At 44.3% G+C, this 23,531-nt stretch overlaps 1 protein-coding gene across 1 annotated transcript in view; it reads right to left on the bottom strand.

The window, feature by feature from the left end:
- The window catches only part of HHLA1 (HHLA1 neighbor of OC90), a 35,631-nt gene extending 18,074 nt beyond the window's left edge, over positions 1 to 17,557 (bottom strand). Inside the window, exons 1-9 of the mRNA XM_060278188.1 lie at positions 17,380 to 17,557; positions 15,082 to 15,132; positions 13,318 to 13,398; positions 13,024 to 13,107; positions 12,554 to 12,637; positions 12,036 to 12,119; positions 9,528 to 9,584; positions 8,828 to 8,914; positions 4,900 to 5,139 (exon numbers count right to left, since the gene is read on the bottom strand). Coding sequence (XP_060134171.1) covers positions 4,900 to 5,139; positions 8,828 to 8,914; positions 9,528 to 9,584; positions 12,036 to 12,119; positions 12,554 to 12,637; positions 13,024 to 13,107; positions 13,318 to 13,398; positions 15,082 to 15,132; positions 17,380 to 17,557 — 946 coding nt within the window. The remainder of the gene's footprint in view (positions 1 to 4,899; positions 5,140 to 8,827; positions 8,915 to 9,527; positions 9,585 to 12,035; positions 12,120 to 12,553; positions 12,638 to 13,023; positions 13,108 to 13,317; positions 13,399 to 15,081; positions 15,133 to 17,379) is intronic.
- Between the last annotated feature and the right edge of the window lie 5,974 nt (positions 17,558 to 23,531).

The raw sequence follows: 23,531 nt of genomic DNA, 5'->3' as shown, positions 1-23,531 counted from the left end.
TAAAGCAGGAAAGTTAATTTGGATTATTATGAAGGGGTGAATTATTATTGTGAAAACTGTCCAATTGATAATTAACAAGGAATTCAGAGTGGGGGAAGTCGGGGATGTCTAGATGGTTATGAAATGATTTGAATTAAGAAGTTTAATTTCTATTTTTGTGTTTTGTTTTGTTTTTTTCTTCCTCTTTTTTTCACCTTTTTTCTTATTTTTCTTATTTTTTTTGGCCTTCTTTTTCGTAGGCCTTCTTTTGTCTTTTTTGTTTTTGTTTTTTGGTTCTATGAAGGAAATTGGAATTAGGATGTATTTACAGTGATGTGGTTAATGGAAAATAATAAAAATTATTTGAAGAAAAAAAAATTCGCAAGATACACTGAGGTGTTGTGGATTCCTTCCCCTGCAAAATAAGCTCACCTGTCTGCATTGGGGGAGGCGCTTTGGTCCGTTTCAAAGAAGCTGGTCGCGTCCAGAACGTAAGGGCTTCAGCTGAAGAAGCAAAAGCAGAAACATGTATGCTCTTAACTTAATTGCAATGGCAAGAAGGATTGCTCTTGTAGCATTGGGGGTTTCACAGCAATTATGTTACAGCAGTTCCTCAAACAAGTTAGGAGAGGTGCAGGAGATTCTCCCATGAATCCAAAGGATGTGCACATGACCCCATTCCCTGATGATGAGCCTAGTGAAACTTGTCAGCATTTTTATGTGTATTTATTTACCCTAGTATTTCTGTGGACATTGTCTGGCCACAGAACTGCATTGAGGGGAAAACTAAAAGAATATGATGAAATAAAAAAATACCTTTCAGATTGACTTCAATTTTTCCAAATTAATCAGAGATTTCATGAAGATAAAAAATTGGGAATTGCCAAAGAAACATCCAAATTTGAAAAAGCATTGATAAATAAGGATGGAAAACACATTTCACGTATATATGACCTGTTGCTGGAGTGGGAACTCATTGAAGAGCAAACCAAATCAGTAATGGTGAAGTGGGCCCAAGATTTTGGATATAATGTCCTCATGGAGCAGTGGGAAAGGCTCTGGAGAGTGGATTTAAAATTGACCGCCTGTTATAATTTGATGGAAAACATCTTTAAAATGATGTACATGTGGTACCAAGCACCAGATAAACTAGCCAAAATGTACAAAAATCAATCATCTAGGTGCTGGAGGTGTGAGGCGGAAATAGGATCACAAATACATATGTGGTGGAAATGTCCAAAGATGTGTAAATACTGGAGTGAGATCTATGAAGAATTAAAGAAAATGACAAATACTACATTTAAAAAGAAACCGGAAATGTTTCTTTTAAACATAATTCCAGAGGAAATTAAAAGTGCCAATAGAACGCTGTTAATGTATGGAATAGTAGCAGCAAGAGTACTAGTCACGAGAAATTGGAAAAGCAGTAACACACCCAGCATACTAGAGTGGCAAATTTTAATGAAAGAATACTCACAGCTAGCAAAATTCACTGGAAGAATCAGAGGGCAGACAAAACAAAAAATAAAAAAGGAATGGAGGATTTTTGACGAATATATATTAAATAATAAGGTATCCATAATCCAACCGGCAGAACATAATTGAACCCAAATTAAGCTAAGGAATAGATAACAATGTAATTAGGTAAGAATTGTGCGATATGGCAAGATTAAAGTCTGCAAATTACAGAGAGGTAAATTGGAAGTCAAAATAGAAGAGATGTAAATGATGTTCAATTAATGATTTTTTTGTTTTTTGTTTTGTTTTTTTCTTTTGTTTTTTCTTTATTCTTTTTTTCTGTAAATCATTTCTGTGTATGAAGAATATTCGTATTTGTAAATATGTTGTGTGTTAATGTTTTTAAGAAAGAAACCAATGAAAACCTATTCATAGCTGCCAATTTTTCCCTTTTCTCGCGAGGAAGCCTATTCAGCATAAGGGAAAATCCCTTTAAAAAAGGGATAACTTGGCAGCTATGCCTATTTTTTATTTTTAAAAAAGAACTGCATTGAGGGGAAAATAGAGGAGAATGAGGTGTGTTTCAGTTTGCATACTGCTTCGGCAAGCATAAATTCAGTGAGATCAGCTTTAAATGCAAACTGAACTGAATTTCCCAGCATCCCTTGTTACTCATGCTGAGATACCACAGGACTTCATCAGAAAAATCAGGCTCTTTTAATTTTTTTAATGACACACAAACTTTGGGTTGGTTTTGCTGCAAGAGAGTAACCCATGCAGGATCTTTCCAGTAGATTATTCAGACATTTTCATAGACAATCTCTACTCACAGGGAGGAGGGTGGGTCTTCAATGCATCCTGTACTTTCTCTATGGAAGGAGAAGCCAGCGGTAAAGGAATTCCTGTTGCTGAAAGGGTTGAATGTTAAAATTAGTGCCCCTACACAAGGAAGAAGACTCCGTTAAAGAAGGCGAAGAAGATTGGCAAACTCAGCTATTGAACTATACAGGATAAACTAGTTATGTAGGACCCAAGACTGAAAGAGGACTTTGAATAATAAAAAAGGGGGTACAGGATTAATGCTCATCTCTTAAGCTTTGTGTATAGATTTTTATGTTAGTATAACTTTTAAAAACTCACTTGTATAAAGATGAACAAGGTCTAAAAATGGATTATAAGGTTATAAGGATGTGGGTGAACAAGCATTTAACAATGAAACCAAAAGGGGAGGGGAGGGAACTCAAGCAAAAATTATGGTTTAAAAATATTGATTATGATGGGGGGTTTTGTTTTTTGTTTTTGTTTTTATATATTGTTGTTTTTATGTTTATTTTTAATGTTATCTTTTTGGAAAATGAATAAATTGTTATAAAAAATGTTAAAATTAGTTGCCTCTGATTTGAACTGAATTTAAACATTGCATGGTTTATATCTATGAGAGATAAATATGGACTAAATCTGATGTGGGGTTCTTAAACTGAAGCATCTTGGTAAATTTTCAGATCTGCTTAAAAATAGAGAGCTGATCTCAATTCTTAGGAAGTTTACTGTGTACATACATTTTCTTAAGTACTGGAAACTTTGCTTTAAAAATCATAATCATCATCATCATCAGATCATTTGGCTGAAATGGGATTTTCTCCCACCTTCTGTTTAGATTGGGATAGTCAATGTGGTACCCTCCATTTGGCATTATTGGGTTACATCTCACATCTTCCCTGACTGTTGCCTATGCTAGTAGGGTCTTATGGAAGATGGAGGTCCATAACATTTAGAAGGCAATACAGTACATTGACTGGTCCTGTTTTAGATTATGTTGGGCTTTTTGGGGGGGGAGGACCCCCAAATAATATCAAGATAGCTGGAGCTGGAAATACGATCATGCTTTAAAACAAAGTCATAAAGGTTCCCAAACTGTTGGATTTTAATCTCATACAAATAGAGATTCAAACTGCAAGGACACCCAGGAATAAAAGGGTGCAATCTTGTGTACAAGGTATAAGAATCCTTCAACAAACTGATTTTTTTTCCCATAAGGATCTCTACACTGAATTTATACCCACAGAGCTTCCCAGTTCATACACCCATTTAGCTATGCATGCATATCACATGATTGCAGAAGATGATCCACCAATTAATGGGTGAATTAACTCCAACAAAATATTTTGCATCTGAGGCAATATGAAGGTTGCATCTGTGATGCTAGACTCATCCTGCCTCCTTCATAGACATGACTCATTCCTTCCTGCTGCTGTCACCAAATGATTAACACGAAGGTTGGTTGAAACAAACAAACAAAAAATTCCTTCCAGTATCACCTTAGAGACCAACTAAGTTTGTCATTGGTATGAGCTTTCGTGTGCATGCACACTTCTTCAGATACACTGAAACAGAAGTCACCAGACCCTTATATATAGTGAGAGGGTGGGGAGGGGTATTACTCAGAAGGGTGGTGGGAATGGGTGATTGGCTGATAGGTGTGGTAAACCTGTTGATGACTGTTAACGACTGCAATTGGTCTTACAGAAAAAAGCAAGGGGTGAGATGGCTAGAGATAGCTTTATCATGTATAATGAGATAAGAATCCAATGTCTCTATTCATGTGACTTCTGTTTCAGTATATCTGAAGAAGTGTGCATGTACACTAAAGCTCATACCAATGACAAACTTAAAGGTAAAGGAACCCGACTCTGGGGTTGCGGCGCTCATCTCGCGTTATTGGCCGAGGAAGCCGGCGTACAGCTTCCAGGTCATGTGACCAGCATGACAAAACCGCTTCAGGCGAACCAGAGCAGCACATGGAAATGCCGTTTACCTTCCTACTGCAGTGGTACCTATTTATCTACTTGCACTTTGACGTGCTTTCGAACTGCTAGGTTGGCAGGAGCTGGGACCAAGCAACAGGAGCTCACCCCGTCGTGGGGATTCGAACCACCGACCTAGGCTCTGTGGTTTCACCCACAGCGCTACCCACATACCTATGACAAATTAGTTGGTCTCTAAGGTGCTACTGGAAGGAATTTTTTAATTTTGTTTCGACTATGTCAGACCATGAAGGTTGGTGGTTCAAGCACACCCAGGGACAGTCTTTGGGAGGATTCCTGCATTGCCGGGGTTTGGACTAGATGACCCTCAGGGTACCTTCCAACTCTGTAATTCTATTATTCAAAGCAGTTTCATATAACACCACCAGCTGAGTCCCTGTTGAACTGGGATGGGGAACATATCCTGACATATCTCTGGCGGAGCCAAGGATGAGGGAGCTAAGCTGTTCCGGGAAACTCCCAAGTTCAGCCAGAGATCTGCTGGATCCTAACCTGCTCATCCTGGTGGATCTGGCTATAGGATTCCTCCCAAAGTGTTTCTAAAGCTAAGTACAGTACCCTGTATACAAAGCAAGGTTTGCTTATATTCACAGTCGGCATCTATCATCGCCCTGCTTCCCACACTCTGAATGCTCACTTGGCACTGGCTGCGTCCCAGGCAGAATGCCATAGCTCAACGGAGGCAAGGAAGAAGCCATCGCAGTGGGCAAGACTGCCCATTCTTTCGCAGCATCCGTCTGCAGCCTCGAGGACTCTTGGAAAGACGAAACCTCAGCACCTTTCAAGCCAGGAGTCTGTTGCCACATGGTGAAAGGCAGTGAGGATGCCTCAACACCTTTTGCAGCAACGGTCCACGGTTGTGCAGGGATCCCTGGAGCTGAAAAATTAAGACGCATAACAGATAGGGTTGTCATATCTTGAAGAGCAAAGAAGAGGGCAGCCCGAGCCACTGCCAGCCCTAGCTGGGGAAAGAGGCATGAGGGGCCGCCGTTGCCCTCGTGCACCTTTTCCCATGGCTCAGGCTGGCAGCAGCCATGGCATAAAGAGCAGCCCAAGGCATTGCTAGTCCAAGTGGAGGCAAGACCCCAGCTCCTAGCTGATCTTGGCTGCAAAGGCCTCAATCTGCTGTGCCGCTTCTGCTTCCAGGTCACAGCACCCTCCTGAGCAGGTGTGTGCCCCCAAGCCCCTACAACCCAAATTTAAACAAAAAAACGCCCAGACATTTCCTTTAAAATTTAAAAATCTACCCTGATGGGCATGTTGGCCCCCCAAAAGAGGACATGTCCAGGTTTTCCTGGACGTATGGCAACCCTAATAACAGATACTGCAATGCACTCTACCCGGAAACTGCAATTAATCTAGAATGTGGCAGCTAGACTGGTGACTGGGAGTGGTCACTGGGACCACATAACACCGGTCCTGAGAGATCTACATTGGCTCCCAGTACGTTTCCGAGCACAATTCAAAGTGTTGGTGTTGACCTTTAAAGCCCTAAACAGCCTTGGTCCTGTATACCTGAAGGAGCGTCTCCATCCCCATCATTCAGCCCAGACACTGAGATCCAGCGCCGAGGGCCTTCTGGCGGTTTCCTCATTGCGAAAGTGAGGTTAACAGGAAACCAGACAGAGGGCCTTCTCGGTAGTGGCACCCGCCCTGTGGAACTCCCTTCCAACAGATGTCAAGGAAATAAGCAGCTATCCTATTTTTAAAAGACATCTGAAGGCAGCCCTGTTTAGGGAAGTTTTTTAATACTTAATGCTGTATTGTTTTAATATTCGATTGGAAGCCACCCTGAGTGGCTGGGGAGACTCAGCCAGTTGGGCGGGGTAAAAATAAATTGTTGTTGTTGTTGTTGTTGTTGTTGTTGTTGTTGTTGATATCCTGAGGGCTCGCTGAGAAGCCTGTCCAAGAGGCCTGTGGACAAACATTGGTCTTTTCATTGCCTGTGGTGGAAATGCAAGGGCAACAATCCTGTGCACAGTTATTTGGGAATATGTCCTATTCCCATGAGCCAGGAGTGTGAACTGCCCAAGCCCTGAAAAATGGGCATTCCAGGGGAGAGGCGAGGGACTGAGCAAGCAAGGGGTACTTACTCTGAATCTTAACTCTGTCCAGCTCAGTCACATGAAATGGCAACCTGGGGGGACTTATGGTGGAACTCAAATGCTATTTTAAAGGCTTGTCTTCCTTTGCCAGGCTTAGGTTGGCTCACTGCTGAACGTAGTTTGAATCTGGCATACGTTACGCTCACTTAATTTAAATTACCCTAGCTTTCCATACTTTAGGGAATGAAAAAAAAAGATTTGAAAACGGATTGTGTAGAATGAGGGAAGGAAAGGCTATGGTAGTCTCCTTTTCTTAGCTATTGGTCTTTGATATGAAGATGGATTCACTGTAGATGTTGGGATTTCTTTTCATGCTTAATGCAGTTTTAGGCGTTTCTGTTGCAACTGCCAATATTCAAGGCGTTTTTAATGTTATCTGTGCAGAGTACGATTGTTTGAAATGAAACGGAGCTGGTTTTAAAAGCGTTCGCAAGGGAAGCAATGAAATCTATTAAAATAAATGTGACACCTAGAAAGCGGCTGTTTGAGTGACACATTGAAGTTGCCTGCTTTATGTTCACACTCCACCCAGATATGGACTGTGCACCCTGTTCTGAATCTTCAGAACTCACTGAGGGTCGCTGGAGTTTCTGATGGACTGCCATAGCTTCCCAGAGGAGTTGGAGGAGGCTCTGCTGAAGGTGTTGTAGTCGATGAAACCTCATACGCTTTTGAAGCCTCAGTCTGCAGCCATAAGGAAACCTCTGATGATGATGATGTTGATGTTGATGTTGATGGTGATGTTGGTGATGGTGATGGTGATGGTGATGCTTCGAAGCCTGTTGGACTAACACTCGTTAGTATTGTGGGATCTTGCGTGAAACGCATCTCTTTTCCTTTCCAGTCACCAGTCTGTGGCCACATAGGTATCTTTGTAGCTGAAATATGTTTAGGAAATAGAAAGATAATATATAGATTAGATATAGATATTATGTAATTATCCTTTGCAGATTTATAAACTGCTTCACTGCCCCAAATTACCAAACTGGCATAGCCTACAGCAATAAAAAATGAGTTTGAATACAAAAAAAGAACCCAAAAAAGTTCTGAAAAACAACAAAAGCATTTCTACGGTTGTACAAATAGTACTGCAAAAAAAATGACTGGGTCACACTTTAGGGAAGGTCTTCTGAAGGAAAAGGTCTTCAGTAACCACCTAAATCTCAAGCCCCATCTCATTTCAGCTGGCAATTGATTCCAGAGGGCTGGAGCTACAACTCTAAAAGCCTGGTTTTGCAGTACAAATTAAGTGCCCCTCTGGGGCATATGGTACCCTCAGTGGTGCCCCGTCTGAGGATAAATATATATGTGCATAAACACACCACTGTCTCCACCAGTACACACATTGATTTTGTGCTTCCAACACTACTTGGCTAAAAGCCATCACAGTCAGGTACAGTCATGGTTTCCTCCAAAGTAGCCTGGGAACTGTGATACAGAAAACAGAGAATGCAACATTTTTTGGAGATGTGGAATGGAGAAGATCAGAGACAGAGCACATTTCCTTCCCCCATCAAAATGATATCATTGCCTGTACAATAAGGTAAGTGAGGGCATTTTGTACTTCTAAAAGCATTAAGAACATCTAAAAACAACCATGCCCATTGAAAGACAAAGGATTAGTCAGAGGATTGACTGACAACCCCTTTAAACCAAAGATTGCCTTTTCAAACACAGAGGGATACTTGCGCACTTTTAAATGTCCATGTGTGTTTTGCAGCATCACCCATGACCTTGTCAGCATCTTCCCATAAAGGAACCAGGCCTGGGAGAATCAAATCTAAATCTTTGAGGGAGGGAGAGAAGAAGAAAAAGGAAAGCTATTGCAGCAGAGAAAATGCAATGGCCATCACCACCAAACATTGGAAAACACCACCACAGGAAACAGGCAATAACTGATTGAGAAGCACCTCATCGCTAATCCGCCTGCCCCATGGTCATGCTGAACAGGAACCAATAACAGAGGCAGTATCTGCAACGCAGAATCTTATGACGAACACTGCAGATGAGCTTTCACAAATAGCTGGAATGGGGATCTTTCCCCCCCCAACTTGAGGGCCACGCTCACTTGCAGGCAGCCTTCGAAGGGCCACATGCCTGCAATGCAGAGAGATTGAACGTGATGACTCTTGTGGTTCCTCCCAAGTCTACAATTTCTTTGATTATTGGCCTCTGGGCCTGAGATTCCCTGCTCATATTGAATGGGATTTGCAAGGGTAACAAAAGCTAAAGGAGGAATTGGGCCCCGGGGAAGGACATTGGTGGATAGGATTGAGCTACATTAAGTACCACCATTTTGCTTGTGTGCCCAGCTGATAAGTAATGCCTCAGCAGCACTAAAGGGTCTTAGGACAGAAGCAAGCTTAGCTTCCAAAGCCTGGCCATTTCATGCAACTCAAACATGCTTCTTGTTCCTTCACAGCTCAGCTTCCCTCCATGTTACATTCAAGATACACTTACCCAGAAGGTCAGACACATTTCCTGAAAAAGTGTAGTTAATAAACGGTGACTTTTCAATGGCTTCCCACAAATCGGACAGATTTCTGCCTGTTGGGAAAACATGGATTCAGGATGCTTCAATAAAAACCTGGTTCCTTTCAGTCAATTGACTGGTGTGACAAGGGGCGAGAGAATGACCTGGGATAGCAGTAGGCAAGCAGTCTAGTGCTTGTCCCAGAATCATGGGAAGGGCTGCAGCTCAGGTCCAAGTGTTGGCTGGTGGAAAGCACGGAGGCCAACAGTAGGTGGCACTAGAGTCAATAACTGGCACAGCCAACTAAATTCTAGCTTCATCTCCATTGTCCTTCCTGTTGAGTTCATCAAAGGCAACACAGGGACCATGAAGGTAGATGTTTTCAGTTAGTGCCACACCCTGGACAGGTTATAAATACCTTCAGCCAGCATGAGGTTGGGGAGGCAGTGCCCCATTCCCCCTTAAGGATTGGCCTCCATCACTACAACCCTTCCTCTTGGCATGTTAGGTTAGCTTGGGCAGAGATTCTGCCCTGAAACACCCCCAACCAAAGCAATGAAGCTCTGAACACCCCCTGCTGAAGTGGTACGGTCCAAGGTGGGCTTTTGTGCACAGGATTCTTCTGAATACAGAGTTCAGACTTCTAAGCAACATATTTGGAGAAGAGAAGAGCAATTACATGGTTACCTGTGCGGCCTGACATGACACAAATATAGATGCAGTCCGTGTCATTTCCTTGGCTCACTGAAAGACAGATGCTGCCTTAATTAAAACCCATTGAAGAGGAACAACAACCAAAAAAAAAATTTCAGTTTTCCCATTCACATCACAAAGTCTGTGACAGAAATATCCAAAAATTATCCCGAAAGTTGTAGTGCCAAGATCTTTCAAGTTGGAATTTCAAGGGGCAACAGCAGGGAACAATGCCCTCCTTATAATTTCCTCACTGGACCTTCTTTGTAGCATGCATTAAACACACACACACACACACACACACACACACACGACAGCATCTGAGGAAATCGAGCCTAAATCTGATTCCCTCCTGAATTTGTGTAGTGGATAAGGGAGCAATCCTATAGAAAGATCCACCAGGAAGACCAGGATGGGATCCACCAGATCCTTGGCTGAAACAGGAGGATCTCAGCTCAGCCAGGCTACGCCAGCTTAACTTCCTCCATAGCTCAGTCGGTAGAGCACGAGTCTCCTAATCTCAAGGTTATGGGTTCCAGCTCCACATTGTAAGGGGTTAGACTAGATCAGCGTTTCTCAACCGCTGTTCCGCGGCACACTAGTGTGCCGCGAGACGCTGGCTGGTGTGCTGCGATGTGCGGCGACGAGAAGGGCGATTTGCATTGTCACGTGCCTGGCGGCCGCCAATATTCAACACTAACCCGCCAGAAAGCAATATTTCTCCTCCTCTTTCCCAAAGCTCAGTGCAAACGAGCCTGGCAGCCGACAATACACAACACTGACCTGCCGGAAAGCAATATTTGGCAAGTGTTTCTTACAGTCATAATTATAATATAGGCCGGCACAGAGTTAAATTTTTTAACTTTTTTAATGGTGGTGTGCCTCGTGATTTTTTTCACGGAACAAGTGTGCCGTGGCCCAAAAAAGGTTGAGAAACACTGGACTAGATGACCCTCATAGTCCCTTCCAAATCTACATTTCTATGAGCATCAACTGAATTGGGATCCAGCTGACTGAGCCAAACACTGTGGGTCTTAAGCTACTGTAAGTCCTGAAAAAGGGGTACTCCCAGTGCATGGCATGGGCAGCAGTGCTGTAGCGCGGGTTGCCAGTTCCCAGGGCATGGCAAGTATTGCACCCCCTAAGGCAGGTATTGTGCCTCCTAACCCACACCTCCAATGCTGCTGCCAGACGGAGCTGTGGAGCATCAGCAGGACATGTGTGCATGGCTCCTTGGGCTGGGGCACTGCCACGAGTCTGGCCATCTGCCCGCCTCCCCCACCAGTGGGAGACGCTCCATAACTGAGGACTGCAAGCATCCATCCTCTCTCAGCAAAGAGGTGGAGGCTGGATGCAGCGCCTCCCAGCTCAGCTGGCTGCTTCGTGCCACAGTGGCCACGTCAGACAGAGGCTCTGGGCATGGCGCTGCGTCGGCACGGCATGGTGGAGGCGGGCGAGGGTGGCGAGCTGATGCCGGGAGGCGCCACGTCCAGCCTCTACCTCTTCCCTGGCACCCTCCAGAACTTGGCACCCTGGCGCCCCACGCCATTAGCCTCTATGGGTAAGACGGCCCTGGGTGGGGAGCCCCTCTGGTCAGGGCAAAACAACATTGCTTTGGGTTACATGAAAATATATTCAATAACCACATGATGAGACGTCACCGGCTGCACTCTTGTAAAATAAAGTATACTATTCACTGTATCGTATACCAGTAATATATTTCAACAGAAATGGGTCATAAAATTCAATGGAAAAAGCAGAAGATCCAGTGGATCAGTTCATACTCTAATCAGTTCATGGATCAGGTCTAGACATTTGTACGTTCTGTTCCACGTACGTCAGTTCATAAAGTCCCAGCAATCCACATGACAAGAAGTTTCAGTTCCACAGAATCCTATTCCAAAAGAGAAGGATTTCCGGAATATTAACCTTGTTTCGCCATCCTGGGCTTCATCGGTAGTACAGGTTCTGGCTGATGCAAATAAATGCAATGTTGTGATGTCACACATTTTTACAGAAAGAATAATATAAATACCATTAAAAAACCGTACACACCGAAAGTGATGTAACAAGACAGTAGATCTGTGCCATAGTAGAAGCTGCGATAAACATCGACTTTTACAATATGGGATTATATGGACATATATTGAAATATATTATATGATACAGTGAATAGTATGCTTTATTTTGCAAGAGTGCAGCCGGTTACGTCTCATGTGGTTATTGAACCTCTGGTCAGGGCGGCAGATGGGGCCCATGGCCCGGCACCCACATTCCCTGTACAGTGGTACCTCGGTTTAAGTACACAATTGTTTCCGGAAGTCTGTACTTAACCTGAAATGTACTTAACCTGAAGCGAACTATCCCACTGAAAGTAATGGAAAGTGGATTAAGCCATTCCAGATGGTCCGCGGAGTACTTAAACCGAGGTATGACTGTACCTGCCCTGCGATTGTCAAGCTTAATGGACTTGGCATCAAATTTGCCAGCAATGACTCTTACCTGACACAATAGAGGTAGACTTGAAAATTTCTTTAAGGGAATCGGTGGAGTTGCCAACGATATCAACTAGCAAAGCAGTAAAATCTGGAGAGAGAGAACCCAGCCAAATAAATAAAGCACTTTTCTAGTCCAGGACCTCCCCCAAGTCCATCTCTTTACTACCAAAAGTGGAATGATGGAACAGTAAGAGCCAAACTACACATTTTGACAGGGATGGTGGAATCTGCAGTCTACCTGTTGGACTACAAATCCCAACATGCCTGAGAACTGGCCATCCTGGTTTACAATAATCTGTAGGGCTGCCATGTTCTCCATCCCTGGTTTACAATCATCACATCCTCCACCCAAAAAAGTGTGTTTAAATTGCCCATTTTTATTCTGAAGTATTGGCACCCAACTCCTGTGCAACGGCATATTGTTTACATGCGAGTAAAGACTGACATGTTGGGTGTATCCCTCAGATACTTTGGCAATGCCCCCCTGGTGGCAATAGCAAATATCTTTCACGCACCACTCACCTGTTAAGTCATTTGTCCTGTTGTTCAAGCAATAGCAGTACCTCATGGGGAATTTGGTGGGGTCGATATTCTTCAGGTTGGATACTGTGAAGAAAGGAGGGGGACAAAGCAACAAGACATACACTGCAGAGGCATTTAAGACATGGGCAATGTCCAATAAATTACCTGGACCAGTTGCTGTGTCTCAACCTAACCTACCTCGCAGGGTTGTTGTGAGGATAAAGGGGCGAACCTTGAGCTCCTTGGAGGAGGAAGTGGTAGATAAATTCTATTAATATTTATTTAATTGTTTGTTTCTAAATCAAGAGCTTTCATCCTCCTTTTTAGGAAAATCTCATCAAAGAAAGCAAAAAAAAAAAAGCATGGCATAATTGTCATTGAGAAACCACAATTTTTTTAAAAAAAACCCATTAATATATATTTATTTGATTTATAACCCACCCTTCCTCCCTGAAGGAAAATTAGCTTACTGTTGTAGATGACTATGGAAACTTTATGGAAGGCATACGAGCTGTAAGATGTGATGCTCAGCAATGAGAAGAACTTTTTGCTGCCTGTGGAGATATAGACAAAACTTGCCCATCAATTATACACACATGCAAATGCATATTCGGGGAAGGGACCAAGCTCACAGGTAGAGCATTTGCTTTTCTCCTGCCCCTGCCCCTAACATCACATACCTCCTGTCTCCATTCTCAAGTGGGCATGCATTGAATGTAGTTAATCAATATGCAGGAAATAATAGAAGGGGGAGGAACAGATACCTTTGAGGGCTGTGTTTAGCATCCCATTTACCAATTCAGTCAGGTTAATCGCTGCCAGATCAACCGATTTAGCAGGCAACTCTGGAAAAGAAGAAACCATTTCTTATTAGTGCCGACATTCCGTGTTGCAATTATGCCCAAACCAAACACTTCAAAGTGCATAGTTCAGCAACAGTTTTGCGCTTGTGATTGCATATGCAACGGCTATAATGAGGTCACATAAGCCATGCCACATCCAAGACAGTGATGCGCAATATGGTTGGTACAATGCCTGTACTACTTCTCTGGGTCTCACCTCACTAGACTTCTTCCTCTTTGCATAATTGGCAGAGGTGCTTTGTGAGAATCAGTAACACCTGAAAAGTTCTCTGGTTTTGACTTGGTTTGGAAGCAGGCAATAGCACACAGAAAACAACGATAACGTAAACAGCCAAGGAGCAAATTCATACGGCTGTTTCCAGCATAAAGTGACTTCTGGTCAGTCAACTTCATGCATGTGGAATCTGTTCTCATGTGTGAGTTAACTGCACATCCTGCTGTTCTTACATTTCTGGAAAGCTTTGAGGCAGTAAGTTCTGAAGTGCTCTGGTTTGGTTGAGGAACTGCATTGCGAAATTCGGATATCAGCGAATTGTGAAGACTAGCTGTGTACAGTGGTAGCTTGGTTCTCGAATGGCTCAGTTGTCAAACGAATCTGCTCCTGAATGCCGAAAACGCAGAAATAAGTGTTCCGGTTTTTGAATGCTTTTCGGAAGCCAAACATCCAACACAGCTTCTGCTTGAGTGCAGGAAGCTCCTGCAGCCAAGCGGAAGCTGCACCTTGGTTTTTGAATGGTTTCAGGAGACGAACGGACTTCCGGAACGGATTAAGTTTGAGAACCAAGGTACCACTGTATTGGTTTGTGTATTGGTTTGAGAAGCGCAAATCAGATGGGTTTCATACATTGGTTCTAATTGGGTCGACAGTCACAATGATGATGGGAAGAAGCTGATTTAGAGACCCATAGTGGTTAGCGCAATCACACCATTGTCTCAAGCAAAATATTGCATTAGCCGGCATTAGCCAGCCCCTTTTTTGGTGGGTGGAGCGCAAAGGGGAAAGTGGAGTGGAGTGCAAAGGGGAAAGTATCAATTTATTCATTCGAAACAAAATAAAAAAATTCCTTCCAGCAGCACCTTAAGAGACCAACTAAGTTTGTCATAGGTATGAGCTTTCGTGTGCATGCACACTTCTTCAGATAACATCATTTGAAACATTCATCCTTCACCCTTCCTGCAGTTCTGATTTTGGGTAGTGTGCAAGACTATATATCTTATGAGGAACGGCTTAGGGAGCTGGGTATGTTTAGCCTGGAGAAGAGAAGGTTAAGGGGTGATATGATAACCATGTTCAAATATATAAAAGGATGTCATATAGAGGAGGGAGAAAGGTTGTTTTCTGCTGCTCCAGAGAAGCGGACACGGAGCAATGGATTCAAACTACAAGAAAGAAAATTCCACCTAAACATTAGGAAGAACTTCCTGACAGTAAGAGCTGTTCGGCAGTGGAATTTGCTGCCAAGGAGTGTGGTGGAGTCTCCTTCTTTGGAGGTCTTTAAGCAGAGGCTTGACAGCCATCTGTCAGGAATGCTTTGATGGTGTTTCCTGCTTGGCAGGGGGTTGGACTGGATGGCCCTTGTGGTCTCTTCCAACTCTATGATTCTATGATTCTATATCAACACACTCCCTTATTTATAACCCTTGAGTTTCCACAGAAAGACTTACCCGCAGTTGCCAGCACCGCCACTTTGTTGCTCTCTCCTTTCACGCTTTCGGCTGCAAAAGATATTTAAGAGGCTTCTATGCTTCATGCCACAATCTATCAAAACAAAACTTACTTGAAGAGTGTTTTGTTTGAAAATGGTGAAGTGCTTCTTGGAGATCTTCTGCATCAGTAATGGTGGGATACAGGGAATGGAAAAGCTTTGAGTCGGAAACCTTTTGGGTGCCCTTGATGAATTGGGATCTGATTCAGAAAGTCTGGTTTATATTTAGTAAATGGAACTTTTAAAAAAATAAAAAGCAGATGCTTTCATTGAAGCCTAGAAACAACTTCAATAATTTTTCAAGCAGTCAAAGGTAGTTACACTGAAAAATCAGGGTTGTTTTTTTCTAGGACCCTGGCAGTCAAATCTTGCACATATCTATTCGGAAGAAAAGTCCCATTTGTCCAGTGGGGCTTGCTCCCAGGTAATTGAACACAGGTTTGCAGCCTGAACGGCAGCTTCGAGTTCCAGCTTCTCATTTCATAAATTGGTTTGACTCTGAAAGTCTGCAAGCTAATATGAAATGGGTATTTTGTTACCTGCTAAAAGCCTGCTCCTTTGCTGATAGCAAGACCCAGAGATGGTCCGAGATGTTTTGCTGCTTGAGGTGAAGCACAAAACAGAGCCCCTTCCCTAACTATACTGGTCGTACCCTGATGATAGGATAGGATCCCCCCTTCCTTCACCTAAGAGCACCGGGCTAGTTTACGAGATAGCGGGCAGCCTGTGGGTCACCCAAAGCACCAGCATCTCGTTGATGCTCCCAACCTCCCAGCACCGTGCTGCCAGAGGCAGCTGCCTCCTTCTGCCTGACAGAGCTGGCCCTGTGAAGATTTGCATATGCACATACTGTATGTTACTTACCCAAGCTGGAAGCAAACAGGAGGCAAAGGAACCCGAGGGATATATTAACAGCACCATGCAGAGGGAACCATGACATTTTGGAATCTGACTTCCAGTTATGTAAATTGCCTGGAGTGTGAGAAAAGAGAGAGAGATGGGTGACTCGGTACCTCTGGTGGAAAGGTAAGGTAGTCTACTTGGTTGTGATTAACTTAAATTTTTTTAAAAAATTCCTTCAGTAGCACCTTAAAGACCAATAAGTTTTTATTTTGGTATGAGCTTTCGTGTGCATGCAAAATAAAAACCTAGTTGGTCTTTAAGGTGCTACTGAAGGAGTTTTTTTATTTTGTTTCGACTCAGACCAACACAGCTACCTACCTGTAACTTTTTTTAAAAATATATTATTATTGGATTTTTTTTTTAAGTCACAAGTGTAAACTTCAAACAAAACCAAAGGTTATAATGCCCTGCCCTGCCTCTCTCCACCTGGCTTGGGGTGGGGCCTGGAGAGCTCCATAAAGGACTGCTGCTTCTGCTGCTCAACAGAGATGGCTCCTTTTTAAAGTTGTTTCATTTTTTTATCTATGTCATTTTAAATTGTTATTGATATTAATGTATTTTTTAGTTTTAGATTTTATGATTCATGTGGAAATTGTTACCCATTTGGTTGTGTACCTTTTGATGTGCTTTATTTATTGTTTATGGCTTTTGTTATGTTGGCAATTACGTTAATTGTGTCATGTTGTAAGCTGCCATGGGCATTGTTTTAACTATGGAAAGGCGGCATACCAATAACATGATGGTGATGATGAACTTTCCTCATTGCTAGAACGCCATAAAATGATTAATGCATTAATTATACTCTGCTGCCATGTTGGCTCACAAAGTACCGTAATTTTTCGCTCCATAAGACGCACTCCCCCCCCTCCTAAAAACGAAGGGGAAATGTCTGTGGGCGGGCGGAGGGATGCCTTTGCCGCCCGAGCCATGGCTCCCAGCGGTGGCGGAGGGACGAGCAGCCCAAAATATCACTGCTCCCCCCTCCTTCACTGCCGCCACCAGAGCAGCAGGGGAGGAAGGAGCAGCCCGCTTTGGGGCTGTTCGTTCCTCCCCTGCCCCTTTGCCGCAGCCGCCGACAACGGCAAAGGGGCGGTGGCGGGACCAGCAGCCCAATAAGGCTCCTTTTGGGCTGCTGGTCCCTCTGCTGCCTCTGCCGCTCGCAAGAGCCGGCATTGGAGGCACGGTTGGGAAAGGCGCAGTGCAGTGCCTCTCCCAACCGCGCCTCCTGTCCCAGTGAGAGGCGGCGGCTCCTTTCAGGCCGCTTGTCCCCCTGCCGCCTCTGCTGCTTACAGGCTGTGTGCGGCTACCACTCAAGCAAAGCAGGAGCCGCGCACAGCCTGTAAGCAGCTCCCACTCTGCTTGCTTGTCAGCAAGCCAGGAGGAGGGACGGATGGGAGCCCTGTCCGTCCCTCCTCCTGGCTTGCTGAAAAGCGAGAGCCGCTTACACTCTCTGTGCGGCTCTCGCTGGCAGCCTCCCCTTTCTCCTGAAGCCCCGGGGAAGGTTTGGGAGCGGTGGGCTGGCTGTTCGCCATTGCCTCGCTCTGAGAATATATTTTTTTCTTGTTTTCCTGCTCTAAAAACTAGGTGTGTCTTATGGTTGGGTGCGTCTTACGGAGCGAAAAATGTGGCATTTCCCATCAATATCTAACATTGGCTCCTTAAATATTTTCAGTTGATGGCATCAAAATTGTGCCAAATGTATCTTTTTTTGGAAATGCCTTTTTGAGGGGGCACAAAGCAAGAGCCCCCAGCCCAGCCCAATGCTCACCTCCTGGCATCAGGGGAAACAACGTTCGCAGAGAGGAATGATCGGCTCCCACCCCGGGCACCATGAACTCCCGCAATGCCGCTGGCCCACATTTCTTATGGTAAATTAGAAGTTCTCTTCATGAAGGCTCCCCCCCCCTTCCTAAACTAAACAGCCACACCCAATGGCTGAGCTGCTCTTGACTTTTCCAGGAGGCCAAAATGGTGTCAGAAGATCACATGGCTGGGCCAAATTAAAAAACCCCACATTGGGATGGCTTTGTGTCATATCTGCAAAATAGCCTCCCTGTTTGGGCGGACAATTACCCGAGCCTCTGCATTATTGCAACATTTTGGAATGGAGGAAGGATGAAAGCAAGACAAATGCCTTTGATGTCTATTAATATTGCACGGAAGAATGAACCGGTCTGTCAGCTGGCCGGCCGTCGTTACCAGTTTGGTTCAACACATGGTCACGGATAAAAGGAAGCGTTTCTCATATGTCCAAGCAATTTTCCAACCCAAACTGGTGGGGAGCAGTACTGAGCAACACAGAAAGAAAAGAGAAAGGAGCTCTTTGAATATATTAAGATTATTCAAATGGAGCTTGTGGGTATTCCGTGACAAGATACCAGTTCCCATGAGATTCATTACAGCTTCTCAAGTTATTCCCATGTGTTGCATCTGTCCTTATTTACCAGGGACAATTCCCAGTTTCATTGTCACAATTTTTGCTTTGGGGGTACGGCTTTTGAATGTTTTGTTGGAGTATGAATTGTCTTTTCTTTGGGCTTTTCTCCTCCCCCACCCAAGATCCCTAGAGCAGGAGTGGGCAGAAGGGAAAGATTTGCAGTAGATCGGCAAGGGTGGCTGAACCCCACCCCACCCCCACTCTAGTACAGAAATCATGGGGGGTAATTAAGAATGGACTATTCTGTAGGAGGGCTGCGAGCTCATCTCAGTTCTAGTTCTCAGAACTTGGTAGCTGTGCAAAGCCTGGATAGCCCATTTGCTTAGAGCATGGTGCTGATAATGCCAAGGTTACAGGTTCGATCCCTACATGGGACAGTTACATATTTCTGCATTGCAGGGGGGTTGGACTAGATGATCCTCAGGGTCCCACCGAAATGAATGAAAATGCCTAAGGCAGAGCTTTCCAAACTGTGTGTCACAATACGTTAGTGTGTCGGCTGCAGTGTGTAGGTGTGTCGTGCGAATGCTCCCTGCACTGCTCCCGGGACTTGAAAAGGGGTTAGTTTAACCCCCGGTTTGCTAATAAAACTGAATGACTGCTTCGCAAAATGATGCATGTCTAAAAAGCGTGTCGCCAACCTGAACAGTTTGGAAAGCTCTGGACTAAGGTCTACTCTGTTTTTACTAACCTTGGATAAAACCCATTTTTGTTATTTATTAGAAAACATTTCAAATTTATTATTATTATTATTATTATTATTATTATTATTATTATTCTACATACATAGAAGTCCCAGTGGTCTCCCATCCAGTTTAAAGACTACTTTTGTCCCTGCCTAACCCTACTGAAGATATTTTCATTCTGGCCAGCTGTTTGCACAATAGGACAAGCTATTTTAGATATAGTTTTACTGATACTATTTGCTGATGAATTGTTACTGTTACGACTTCGCAGTTTAACTGAAAGCGGCATTTTGTATAATTATCCATCTATTAATTTTTATCCGCCCTGAGCTCCAGATCGCAGGAGGGGCAGGATGCAAGACTCTCTAATGAGCAAACGAATAAATACATAAAATAACTCGGCAATGATTGGCAAAAGACAATCCCTTGCATTTTGAAACCATTCAGTAGGCTCATCACTAATATTTTAAAACCTCTTCTGTAGCAGTTTTTACTGCTGAGCATCTAAGGAGAGTCACTGTTAATGATGACTTTTGAAGTCCAGCCCCACACCCACAATTTCATTCAGCTTTAAAAAATCAATATTAAATAATATGCAAATAGAACATTCAAGGAAGGTTTTCCATTTTGTTTTGCTACTATGTGTAGCATTTCTATGACATGCTATTATTTTGACGCCAAAGCTGAATTCAACAAAACATTTATTTTCTAACACATTTAAGGTTCACGATGGGGACTGGGCCATTAACTTCAGTAGGGAAAAGACAGCTTCATTCCAAATATATCAATTTATAACCTGTTTGATCATCCATAATCAGACCATTTAATCAGGATTAAGTGCCTTTTCATTGCTCCGACCCGAGTAACAAAAACATTAGCCATGGTTCACGTGTACCATTTAGCACAACAAGTAACTTACAGTGTTCTCCTTTTTGTGCATTGCCAGTAATGTCAAATTACGTATCAGGTGTCCCCCCTGCTTTTATCAGTAGCAATACACAAGGAATTACTGCGAATGCAAAGAACACAGAGAGATCTCTTGTTTTACAACTCTTCCTGTTTAAGCTCATTTCCAACAGGCAAAAGGCCTCTGTCTCAGATCTGAAGCTAACTTCAAATATTTATATATATATATATTGCAAATTAGAAATCATTTTCTTGATCACTAATCCCTATACTTAAAGTTAGCTTGTTACATTTATCATTCTGTCTGGTCCATTATTAGAGGAGGGGTTTGTGTTGTGGCTGTTTTAAAACTTTTCAAAAAGGGCTATATTTATGTTGAAACTATCCAGGGTCTGTCTCTCTGTCTCTCTCTCTCTCTCTCTCTCCATATCTATGTATCTTTTCGTTTCAACTCACCTGGCTTCTGTGGATGGTGTTGATAAAGCCCTGCAAGAGTATTCAGCCAAAACGGTTATCTCACTCCTTTTGATGAAAGGTGACTGAGCTGAGAATGGACAGGCTCGATAACCTTGTTTTTAAAAGATAAGCCGGTGGAAAAATAGAAATGTCAGTCTCCATGGGATGGAGTAAGTGAAAGGCAAGCAAAAAGTGCTTGTGGCACGAACTGGAGTGAATCCCTTAGTGGGATGACATAGCAAGGTGCGATGTGAAGCCACATTTGGCAGTAATTACATTCCCTGAAAAGTAGAATTGAGAGGATCGTTTCTCCAACATTTAAAGAGACAGGCCCTCTTAGTGTCACAAAGGAACATCCCTTCTGGAACAAAGAGAGGTTGACTTCAGAAAATGGCTCTCTCTGTGTTAGTGCTTTGCATTAGTTCTGAATCCTGACAAGACTGAAGTACTGTTTCTGGGGGACAGGGGGCAGGCAGGTGTGGAGGACTCCCTGGTCCTGAATGGGGTAACTGTGCCCCTGAAGGACCAGGTGCGCAGCCTGGGAGTCATTCTGGACTCACAGCTGTCCATGGAGGCGCAGGTCAATTCTGTGTCCAGGGCAGCTGTCTATCAGCTCCATCTGGTACGCAGGCTGAGACCCTACCTGCCTGCAAACTGTCTCGCCAGAGTGGTGCATGCTCTGGTTATCTCTCGCTTGGACTACTGCAACACACTCTATGTGGGGCTACCTTTGAAGGTGACCCGGAAACTACAACTAATCCAGAATGCGGCAGCTAGACTGGGAGTGGCTGCCAAGACCATATAACACCAGTCCTAAAAGACCTACATTGGCTCCCAGTACATTTCCGAGCACAATTCAAAGTCTTTGTGTCGACCTTTAAAGCCCTAAATGGCCTCGGTCCAGTATACCTGAAGGAGCGTCTCCACCCACATTGTTCTGCCCAGACACTAAGGTCCAGCGCTGAGGGCCTTCTGGCGGTTCTGTCACTGCGAGAAGTGAGGTTACAGGGAACCAGACAGAGGGCCTTCTCGGTAGTGGCGCCTGCCTTGGGGAACGCCCGCCCATCCAATGTCAAGGAAATAAACAGCTGTCTGATTTTTAGAAGACATATGAAGGCAACCATGTTTAGGGAAGTTTTTAATGTTTGATGTTTTATGGCATTTTAATATTCTGTTGGGAGCCACCCCAAGTGGCTGGGAAAACCCAGCCAGATGGGCGGGGTATATGTAATAAACTGTTGTTGTTGTTGTTGTTGTTGTTGTTGTTGTTGTTGTTGTTGTTGTTGTTGTTAATACTACTACTACTACTATTATTAGCCCACATGCCTCTCTGTATGTTGTTGTTAATTAAATTTATATACTAAATTTTATATTCCAAGGATCTCAAAGTGGTGTGCCTGGTTCTCCTCCTCCCCATTTAATCCTCCCCACAACCCTGTGAGGTAGGCTCGGCTAAGAGATGGTGACTGGTCACCCAGTTAGCTTCATGGCTGAGCAGGGATTTGAACCCTGGTCTCCTAGGTCCTAGCCCAGGCATCCCCAAACTTGGGCCCTCCAGCTGTTTTGGACTACAATTCCCATCTTCCCCGACCACTGGTCCTGTTAGCTAGGGATCATGGGAGTTGTAGGCCAAAACATCTGGAGGGCCACAGTTTGGGGATGCCTGTCCTAGCCCAACACTCTAACCATTAAGCTACACTGGCTCTTTTAACTGTCAGACTACACATGATGAGGGAGATCTGCCTACAGTGGGCTGGTCCCAGGAAGACAGGTGTTTTTAATGGTGGGTTCACCTCTGGCGTCCAGCATCCTATGCAAACAGAGGATTGCTTTGGGTTTGATGCCTATTCAGCTGCACAGGCTTGATCAGGTCTTGAATCCAGCCAGTTATGTGCTTAATTCTGCCCAATGTGAAGGCAGGGGCATAGGAAAAGGGGGGCAATGGGAACGCGGCACCCCCGGCAGCACAATCCCGGTAGGGTGCCATCGCGGCTGTCCCCGCCCCCAGAACACGTGCCATGCCCCTGCAGGCAGTGCACCACGCCCCAAAATGTGCACCAGCCCCGGCCCCGCCTGCTCTCCATCCCTGGTGCCAGATCATGAAGCTCCACCACTGTGTGAAGGGCTTGGTTTTGCCAGATCAGAAGATCCGTCAGACATGAAGTGCATTTCTGCTGCTTATCGCTTTGGATCCATTCCAGGGGTCGGCCACACGGTGCCTTCAGATGTTAAAGGTAAAGGTAAAGGGGGCCCTGACCATCAGGTCCAGTCGTGTCCGACTCTGGGGTTGCGGCGCTCACCTCGCTCTATAGGCCGAGGGCGCCGGCGTTTGTCCGCAGACAGCTTCCGGGTCATGTGGCCAGCATGACAAAGCTGCTTCTGGCAAACCAGAGCAGCACACGGAAACGCCGTTTACCTTCCCGCCGGAGCGGTCCCTATTTATCTACTTGCACTTTGATGTGCTTTCAAACTGCTAGGTGCATAGCTGCCAAGTTTTCCCTTTTCTCACGAGGAAGCCTATTCAGCATAAGGGAAAATCCCTTTAAAAAAGGGATAACTTGGCAGCTATGGCTAGGTGGGCAGGAACTGGGACCGAGCAACGGGAGCTCACCCCGTCGCAGGGATTCGAACCACCGACCTTCTGATCAGCAAGCCCTAGACTCTGTGGTTTAACCCACAACGCCACCTGGCTTGCCAAATCCCATTAGTCCCAGACAGCATGGTCAGAGGTCAAGGATTATGAGAGTTGTAGTCCAACAAAATCTGGAGGGCATCACATTGACTGCCCCAGTTCTAGACTGTAGGTTCAGTGAAGGTACTTGAAGAAATTAATTCCTCAGATTTCTGCTTTCTCCCCTGCTGGAGGTTTTGTTGTCATTGACCGCTGCTTAATATTTCATCAATCATGCTGGAATGAAAGGGCCTGGGAGAATGATCTATCACAAGACTCTCTAACTGAGAGATAAAGGTGTTCCCTGGGCCCCTATCCAAACCGTTTGATGTTTGGTTGCGGAGATAATT

The sequence above is a fragment of the Zootoca vivipara genome, chromosome 8 (assembly GCF_963506605.1).
Source record: "Zootoca vivipara chromosome 8, rZooViv1.1, whole genome shotgun sequence".
Lineage (NCBI taxonomy): Eukaryota > Metazoa > Chordata > Lepidosauria > Squamata > Lacertidae > Zootoca > Zootoca vivipara.
The sequence above is the reverse complement of the archived record's forward strand: the minus strand, read 5'-3'. Positions and strand labels throughout refer to the sequence as shown.